Source organism: Tupaia chinensis, unplaced genomic scaffold (assembly GCF_000334495.1).
Source record: "Tupaia chinensis unplaced genomic scaffold, TupChi_1.0 Scaffold000115_1, whole genome shotgun sequence".
Taxonomy (NCBI): Eukaryota; Metazoa; Chordata; class Mammalia; order Scandentia; family Tupaiidae; genus Tupaia; species Tupaia belangeri.
Window position 1 is genome coordinate 2,265,490 of NW_006159579.1, and position 9,654 is coordinate 2,275,143.

General features: G+C 44.9%; 1 protein-coding gene across 2 annotated transcripts in view; it reads right to left on the reverse strand.

The window, feature by feature from the left end:
• Positions 1-595: 595 nt before the first annotated feature.
• The window catches only part of GSS (glutathione synthetase), a 31,467-nt gene continuing 22,408 nt past the window's right edge, over positions 596-9,654 (reverse strand). For both annotated transcript variants that reach the window (XM_014586130.2, XM_006144041.3), the window contains exons 10-14: positions 8,169-8,235; positions 4,627-4,821; positions 4,058-4,139; positions 2,175-2,364; positions 596-1,151 (exon numbers count right to left, since the gene is read on the reverse strand). In XM_014586130.2, coding sequence (XP_014441616.1) covers positions 1,028-1,151; positions 2,175-2,364; positions 4,058-4,139; positions 4,627-4,821; positions 8,169-8,235 — 658 coding nt within the window. In that variant the 3' untranslated portion in view covers positions 596-1,027. The remainder of the gene's footprint in view (positions 1,152-2,174; positions 2,365-4,057; positions 4,140-4,626; positions 4,822-8,168; positions 8,236-9,654) is intronic.

The window sequence follows — 9,654 nt, forward strand, 5'->3', positions numbered from 1 at the left end:
GAGCCCTGCCCAGGAGAGACATTCTCAGGTGAAACCTTTTTCTTGCCCCACTCCTGCTCAAGCCCTGTGGTTATAGGAATAAAGTCTGTGACCTCAAGAAGGCGGTGACTTGTTTTCTTAGGGATCTCTCAGGCAGTATTGTCATTAACTTCTCTGATTCGTGTGGCAGATGCGAAGGAAAGTGTGGTACCTCAGGACTATCCCAATATCTTCCTTCCAGAACTTTTGGTTTAGGCAGGGCTATGCAGGGCTTCACTCACAGGCCCTTTGACAAACCCACAGCTAAGCAGTAAAGTGACTAGAACCAGTTCACAACTGTGATGTCCCATGATAGCTGTCTTTCCTCCTGGACTCCTGTCAGGGTCCCCCTCTCCTCATGTGGAGACTTTGGTAGATGACTAAGAATTGTGAGGGCATTTGTGAATGACTAAGAATTAGAACTTTAGGGTCCCAACCATAGTGTCTGGATCTGGGGAGACCCTGACTATAGCCTCCCTATATTATACCTCCCCCTGATTATACCTCCTCTACTTCAACCCTCCTAAGCGGGATGACCTAAATTATAGACAACTTACCTCTATGCACAAGCAAAGAATCACTGAATCAGTAATGTAGTTTTATTTAAGGCAGATTTGAGGAAAAGCTATGCCCCTATACCCTCATCCTCATACAGCTCAGCCTTATCACAATTCAGGCACTGGAACTTGCTGAAAAGGCTGACAAGGGGCTGATAGGAGGGTCACAGGATTTAGACCTTAGAGCAACTTCTCTTTAGTTGCACTTAAATCTCAAGGATTTGGAGGCCTCTAGAGTTCATTTAAGGGAAACACAACTTTTCTGGTCCTCAGATGAAGAGCTGGGGGAAGGTACCCAGCATTTACCCTTTCATAAAGACCCTGGAGGTCTTCAGAAGAGACCAACCTTCCCAAGGTAGAGGGACAGCCCTTTAGGAGGGCTAGGAGAGGAATGACAACAATAGGGGAGGGGAGGTCTCTTGAGCGAGGTCTGGGCTGGCCCGACTGTGCCCTCACACAGGATATGGGTTGTCTAGGACAGCCACTCCTGCTGCCACACCACCATCTGCATGCTCAATGGCTTTGGTTCGCAGTAGATGCCCCACGTGCTTGTTCATCACGAGTGTCTTTCCTTGCCTACAGAAAGAGGGGCAGGAGACATACAATATTACCTGGACTCTGCTCTCAAACCCAGGACTTTCCCTGGTCCCAGCTGAGCAGTACATGGATAGCTAACTTCATCCAAGAAAGTGCTGGGATTTTAGAGTCAGAGTTGGGTTTACATCCTAGCTTACCAGCAGGAACCAGCAGGTAGCATAGTGGTTACAGAGCTGAACTCCCACATGGCCAACGATGGTTCAAGTCTTGGACCCAGAGGCTTGAAACATGCCAGGCACATATGCATGCACATCCCAAATCCCAGAAGGAAAATGGAGGAGAAGGAATTGTGGCATGGCCAGCTCCCCTGGGGGGTGATTTCTCATTTTCCCTCTCACTCTCTCTCTCTGGCGAGGGCACATGCCATATGGCAAAAAATAAATAAATAAATAAATAAATTATGGTCATAGCTATGAATTCCCTTCTTTACCTCTCCCTCAAGATGGCTGTGGTGATGGTGATGGTGATGGTGGTAGTGGTGGTGGTGGTGGTGGTGAGGGAATGGGTTGTGGGGAAGTGGCAGGCAAAAATGCTGCAAGTGGTCAGAGAAGGAGGTTGTACTGATAGAAAGGGCAGGCTCTGGTCGGGAGCATCATAGGATCTGGCATCCCTACTTTGTCCTGACCTTAAAGTGTTTTACAGGAAGAGGTGTGAGGGTCAGGAACCATTCCTTACAAATTCTAAGTTCTCTATTCCTGATTCTTAGTGTTGAAACCCAACCCAGGGCTCACTCAGCTTTTTAAAGCCACTGACCCTCTAACTGGCTCATCTTGCCTTTTTCAAAATCTCAGTTGCAAAACATTTCTATTTTGGCTTCCTCTAACAGCCCTGAGCTGGACAGGTCCTAGGCCCCACTTAGTAGATAAAGAAATAGGTAACAAAGCTAGAGGTTGACAGAGCATGGACTGAAGTCCAGGATTTCTGACTCTGCACTGTCCCCATGATTGTTTAGCTGGCACTCCTGCAGGGAGGAGTGGAAGGAACTCCTCTTGAATGACTCACCTGACATAGACCCCAAAGATGCCCAGTTCTGAGATGCACTGAACCACTCGGACAGGGCTGCCAGGCCGCAGCAAGCAGTTCCCAAAAGGTTCAGGTTCAATCTTCTCCATGAGGATGTAAGAGGCCCTTTCCTCACTGTCCTTTAGCCGTTCCAGGGCCTGCACCATTTCCTCTCCATACAGGTTGTTACCTGCAATTAAACTGTCCAGTCACCCTGGACCCTCTGCCCACCTCCTCCACCCCATGCCCTCACTTCTGGAGCCATATAGCACCTCGGCAACCTCAGTTCCTGACACCAGCTTAGTGAAGCCAGAACACATTTGGCTCCTGAGCAGGGAAGGTCACCTTGACAAGAAGCCCTCACTCACACAAGTGAGCATACCTGTCACCACACTGTCCTGCCCTGGTTCTCCTCATTTCTGTCTATGGCTTTTTCTTCTCAATCTTCATTACTGGTTCCTTCTATTAAATGTTGAGGTTCCCTAGCAATCAGTCCTCAGCCCTTGCTCCTCTCCCTCCCTGTACCTTTCTTCACGAAGATCTCCTCTATTCCCAAGAATATTTAACTCTATATGTTGCTAACTCCCAAATCTATAATTCAAGCTCACTATTTTAGACATCAAATGAATATCCCATGGACCTCCAAAACAAACTCAATGTCCAAACAGAACTCATTATTTTGCCTGAACTTGCCTCTCCTGAACCATCCTACTACCAATCAAGTGAAAGCATCCTTGAGTCATATTTAACTCTCCCCATTCCATTACCCTAGTCACCAACTCAGATATGTCTCTCCAGTCTGTGTTCCACACTGTCATGGCCCTATCCTAGACCTCTACATCACTCTCCTGGACAACTGTATCAGCCTCCTCCATGGTATCTCTGTCACCAATGTCTCCCTCATTCCAGGATGCCTACAGTGGCTGAACCATGGTAAGTTTTGTAAGTTCACACCACTGTTAACCATTTAGATCCTGAGTCAATCATGTGTCCCTCCCTTGCTTAAAAGCTATTTAATGGGGGGCCAGCAGGTGGCGTGGTGGATAAGGTACTGGATTCCCACATGGCTGACCATGGTTCAAGTCCCAGACCCAGCAGTTTGAAAATCATGCTGGCACATGTGTATGCATGCCCAAAATCCCAAGAGGAGAATGGATTGCAGGGTGGCCATCCTTCTTGGGAAATAATTTCTCACCTTCCCTCTCTCTCTTTTTTTTTTTTCTCTCTCTCCACTGAGTGCATGCACCCATAGCAAAAATCTAAAATAATAAAACAAAACAAAGAAAGCTGTCTAATGGAATATTACTACCCTTCAAACAAAATTCAATTTCCTAATGTATATGTAACACCTAAACCATCTTTTCCAGCCCAAATCTCTGCTTACTCTCTACTCCCACTGCAGCTTCATAAGTTTCTCATTAATCACCAAACATTAATCTCATTAATATATTTTCATGACCTAGTGCCTCTGCTTGAGGTGGTCTCTTCTGTATGGAATGCTTTTCCCTTTTCTCCACCTGGGAAACTCCTACCCACCCTTAAGACCAAGATCAAAAACTATCTCTGCTGGGTCTGTGAGGCAGACATGACCCCATCTTAAAGGAGCTTCAAACCAGGTAGGAAGGTGGATATATATTCTCCCCAACCTCCTAATAAGCCCATCCCTCTTCCCTATAATCTACCCATAGGCACCTCATACAGACTTGTCCCAACCCTTCAGATTCCCCTGTGTTCCACAGCTCTTGATCACAGGGTTTCAGGGGACAGTGTCCAAGGTGGGACCTGTGTCAATCTGTCTCGTATACCCCATGTCTGGGTCTGTGCCTTAAGACAGTGTGCTGGCCCCTTTCCCTGGGCAGACTTGCAAAGGGAGATCCACCTACCTCCACCCTCTCTCTGAGGCTTCAGAACAAACTGGCTAGGGGCAGCAAGGGCCTCAGCGATGGCCTGGTCCCCCTCTTGATCCTGGCAGGAAGCAGAAACAGTCATCAGTAATTTTAAGGATAAAGAGGTAATAGTTGAGGTGTAGTGCTGTTTGTGCATAGCAGCAACAGAGGAAGAGCAGGAAGGAGAACAGCCATAAGCTTCTTCAGGCTGGATGCTGTTATCTGGATGTGACCACCAATAAGCCCCTGTGGCAGCAAATGCAATGAGAACAGGCCTTTCTCTGGCAACATGGCTTTGCAGCAGGTGGCCTGAAAAGCAGATACAGAACTTCTCCAATTCTACCCTTCCCCTGGTTGCCAACCCATCTTCACCTGTGTTGAAGAAGCTTACAATGGATTCCAGTCCCTATCCTCCCTTATGCGGCTGAAGCTCTCCTCAGGGTTCTGGAGGCCCCAAGAACACCACTGACCAAGATGTAATGCAGTTCCAATCTTCTCAACACATTGGGCTCTGGGTCTCTAACACCTAGGAGGTATATGGTAGGAAGAATCGGCTGTGCACGCACCAGGTCCAGTGAGTAGAGGCCAGCAAAGGTGGCACGAAGGCGGGCCACAGCCTCAGGCTGGCCAGGAAGCAACACTTCCAGTACGCCCACCCTGCTTAGCTCCTGCTGCACCTTCTTAGTCCCAGCTAGCTGGGTGGCAATGTCCGGGCACTTGACAGCACATGACCTCTCCAGCAGCAGGCGTGCTTCCCAGTTCTGCAGAAAAAAGAAGATGGAAGTCATTCTCCTGTATTTCACTTCAGCTGACCTTTACCAAGCATTCATCAAATACCAGGTATCATGGTTTATATCTTCACATGAATTATCGCCTTTGCAACAGCTTTGTGAGACAGGCATGATGTCTCCCAATCTGCAAGATTCTTGCCTTCAGGGAGTTCACAGTCTAACACAATGATACATGACTATAATTAAAAGAGAAAATGACAAAAGGTGTGGCGGTATAGAAAAAAGGATGAGGAGGTTTGAGGGAATGGGACACTTGATGAACTTAGCTTACTATGATATTCCAATGAAAATCTAAACTCCTTACCACAGCCTACAAGACCCTGCAGGATCTGACTCCTGTCTTGCTTTTCAATTTCATTACATGACATGCTACCACCACCTCCGACCCCATATTCTAGTCACACTCGCACGACATTCCTTAAAAACACAAAACTCATGCCCTCTTTGGAGCCTTTGCATTTGCTGCTTTTCCCTCTGCCTGAAACTCTTCCTTTTGGCTTTTCTCATGGATGTTTTGGTCCTTCTCATTCTTTTTTATTTTTTAATTTGCTAAAGGACACATGTGCTCATCAGAGAGAGACAGAGAAAGAGAGAGAGAAAGTAGGAAATCACTCTCCCAGGTAGATGGCCATGCTTCAATCCCTTTATCTCTCAGGATCTTGGACATATACACACGAGTCTGGGGTATTTTTCAAGCTATCATGTCTGAATGCAAAGCAAACAGTTGGCCATGTGGGATCTAGCCACCTTAAGTTCCATGCCACTTGCTCACCTGGTCCTTCTCCTTAAGTCTCAGCTCAAAGTCATCTTTTCAGAGAAGTATTCACTGACCACCCTATTAAATGTGGGTTTTGGGGCCAGCAGGTGGGATGGTGGTTAAAGACACTGGACTCCCACATGGTTGACTGCAGTTCGAGACCCAGACCTGGCGACTTGTTTCCTTACTCTCACTCTCTCTCACTCTGTCCCTCTCTAGTCGAATAAATAAGTAAAGTTAAATAAAATAATTCTTTGGGGAAAAAAAGGGGGGGAGGGCCAGCAGATGGCTTGGTGGTTAAGGGTGCTGGACTCCCACATGGCCAACCATGGCTCTAGTCCCAGACCTGGAGGCTTGCTCTCTCTCTGTCTCACTCTATCCCTCTCTGGTCAAATTGAAATAAATAAATGAATGAATAAATAAAGTTAAATAATTTTTAAAATAAATAAATAAATGTGGGTTTCCCCATAATTGTCTATCTTTTCACTCTGCTGTTTCATTTAAAGTGGTTATCCTCTACTAGAAAAAACAACACTTTTTTCTTTCTGTTCTTTTTTTCTTTCTGATGTTCATCTTACTGACCAAACTGTGAGCTCCAAAAGTACATGACCCACATTTTATCCCCAGTGTCTAACACAGTATCTGGCACTTTATGGGTACTTAATAGAGATTTGTTATTATTGCTGAATGAGATGAAATTTGAGTGTGTACTCACAGGATGAATGGTCTAGTATGCTAGGAGTTTAGGGTGTGTCAGAGGCAGGAAAACATCAGAGGAACATGTCTCAAAGATCTGGTCCTTATTTTCAGTCACTGGGAAGATAATCTATCCTTGGCTCCAGACCACAGCAAACTGCCCATAGCAGAATCAGGCTATGACTGTAAGAACAACCTCTGTTCTCCACCCTCCCAATGCTATCCTTCCTTTGATTTAGTCAGTCCACCTGATCATTACCTGATCTTCATTAATAACCCCAGCCACCTAACTGCTAGTCCAGTGTTCCAGGCAGAGTCACAGTTGCCCAGAACATCAGAGAAACTCAGAAGTACTCTATTATGTTAGAAGAAGAAAAAGCAAAATCCAAAGATGAGCAGAGATTTGCCTAGGGCCACCTATCAAGTCACTGATGCCTTGCAGATCCATCTCCAAGTTCTAAACCTGGTCTGAGTTCTCAGTTCTCTAAAAATACCCACCTCCTCAGGGCCAGCAGGTGGTATAGTGGTTAAGGGTGCTGGACTCCCACAAGGCTAACAACAGTTCAAGTCTTAGATCTGGTGGCTTGCTTTTTCACTTTCATCTTCTCTTTCTCTCACTCTGTCCCTCTCTGGTCAAATTAAAATAAATAAAGTTAAATAAAATAATTCCTTAAAAAAAAAATCTACCTCCTTATACACCAATTTCCTTCCTCATTAGCTTAGCCTCTTCTAAGTTTCCTTTGCCCCTTCCCAGTTCCCCAGTCCTAAAACCTAGATTGATTTTCCCAAAGGACAGTTTCTAGCTTCTTCAGTGAGCAAATTACTATTCACAACTTCTTTAGGGGAAAGGACCTTTATACAACTGCCACTTCTATAGGAGCTGCCTCTATAGAGCTCAACTCTTGAGAGGAATACTAGATGAACTGCAGACCTGAAGAACTTCTTCAACTTTCTAGCTCCTTCAGTTAATAGAAACTGAGACCTGGAATGAATCAGAAACCTGCTCATGGTCACACAAAGGCAGACTCAAAGGCTTGTGATAGCCAGCCCACTGTCTACAGCATTTCCCAACGTATTTCCTTCTTTTTTTTCTCACAACTGAAAGCAAGGATTTTTTAGCTTCTTCATGGTGTGGATGTTAGAGGCAGAGAAGCATGGTATATGGGCAATACATCAGGCTAAGATTCAAAAAGCCTAGGAACTTTCTGTGGGATCTCAGACAAGCCTCCCTATCTCTCCAAGCCTTAGTCTCTCCATCTGTATAATGGGAATATTCACACACTCCTAGGGTAGCTATAAGGGTTAAATGAAATAACGGATGTAGAAGGTAATTTTGAAATTACATGGTAAGATAGCAAGATGTGGTGCAATCATTGTCATCATTAACATGAATGAACACATAAAAAAAAAACCTTCCGACTCAAATAAATAAAAAGTAAAAGTTGGCAGGAAGAAAATGGTCAGGAGCATGCTGGAAATGGCTAGCATGTTCAGAGATGTTAAGTTGGATAATTCAAAATTGGCTATAGTATTTACACTACAGAAATCAGCACATGCTGCAAGGGAGTTTTTTCCCCAGAAAGATAGTTGTTAAGCATTTACCAACATATCATTGGCAACAGTGTGACTGGTTATAGCACCATGGATTCCTGAGGATTCAGATTCTAGAAGTTAAGTGTGTCTGCATAGTGAGAGGTAGCAAAAAGCTTACAGAAGGATAGGAGCTTCCAGCAGTAGGTCCCCTGAGGAAGAACTGAAGCTAAGAGTCAGGGGAAAGCCAGGCTGTTATGATACCCAAGTTGGGTCTCTGTGGAATTGTGGTGGATTCCAGGAGGAAAAGAATGGTCTAACAGACAATACCAACCTTTACACTGTACTGACTTGGCATGTAGCCATCCCGGAAGTAAACCACAGCGACTTCCTGGCCATCCCTAGAACACAGAACAGAGAAAGCTGCTGTGTTAAATTATAAGTGATGTGTTCAGTGGTACAGTCTATTTCAGGATGCATCAAAATGAGTTAGGCTTTTCTGAAAGTCAGTCCACCAGAGAAACCTGGTCAGGGATTAACTGGAACCAGTGAAAGTTGACACCTACACTAAAAATATAGAGGTGTGCAATAAGAAATGCTATTGAATATTCCAGATTTAGAGACAGTCTAGGAAGGCCAACGGGAAACAAGAAGGTAGCCAGGATCAATCAGGTAAATTTAGCAAAATGCGGGCTCAAAAATACCAAGCAAAATAATTTTATCACTGAGACCAGCAGATGGCATAATGGTTATGTTGCTGGATTCCCACATGGTCAACCATGGTTTAAGTCCTGGACTCGACAGCTTGAAATTCACATTGGGTGCATGTGTGTGTGTGCCCAAAATCCCAAGAAGAGAATAGAGGAGAAGGGATAGTGGCATGTCCATCCCCCTGAGGGGTGATTTCTCACTTTCTGTCTGTCTCTCTATCTCTCTCTGTCTCTCTGGTTAGCACACATGCCCTATAGCAAACATCTCTTAATAATCAAAAAAAAAAAAAAGAATGATATTGTTAGGCTTAGCAAAACACACTAGTATTTCCATTGCTTAAAGTATTAGGTCATTGGAGAAGTCATGATTTTTTTTCTATGAGAAATGTCTCATGACTTTCCCAACAACCCAATAGCTTAAACTAGGCTAAGATTTTTCAGAATGGCAGAGGTGAGGGTGAGAAAGATGCAAAATTCAAGGTCTAGCAAAGAGGGATCAATCACGGAATGAGCCAATTGCTCTTTTTCTTTCTTGACTTGACCAGCTACCAAGAGGGGCAAGAAAATTTGGGGAACTCAGGGGCATATAAAAACCAAAGTTATCTTGGCCCAGCCAGTAGCATAGTGGTTAAGGCAGCTAGATCCCACATGGCTGACTCCATTGTTCAAGTCCTGGACTCAGTGACTTTGAAAAAACACACCAGGTACATACATGTGTGTGTGTGTGTGTGTGTGTGTGTGTGTGTGCATGTGTGTAGTCAAAATCCCAAGAGGAAAACAGAGGAGAAGGGACTAAAGAATGGCCATCCCCCAGGGGGAGTGCTTTATCACTTTCTCTCTCTCTTAATCTCTGTCTCTCTTTGAAGAGCACATGTGCCCTATAGCAAAACTGAAAAACAAGACCAAAAAAAAAAAAAAAAACCAATCAAGGTTATCTTTAAGGATGCCCTTATCCAGAATGTCAGCAGGTCTGATACAACCCTTTAGAAGCAAACCTTGACTTGCTTTCTCCATCATTTCCTGGGAGGATGAGGTATTTGAGAAATCAGAAGTAAAAGAAGTAAGCCATCAGGCGGCACCCGCCGCCGGACGACGGCCCCGGGGGCTCAC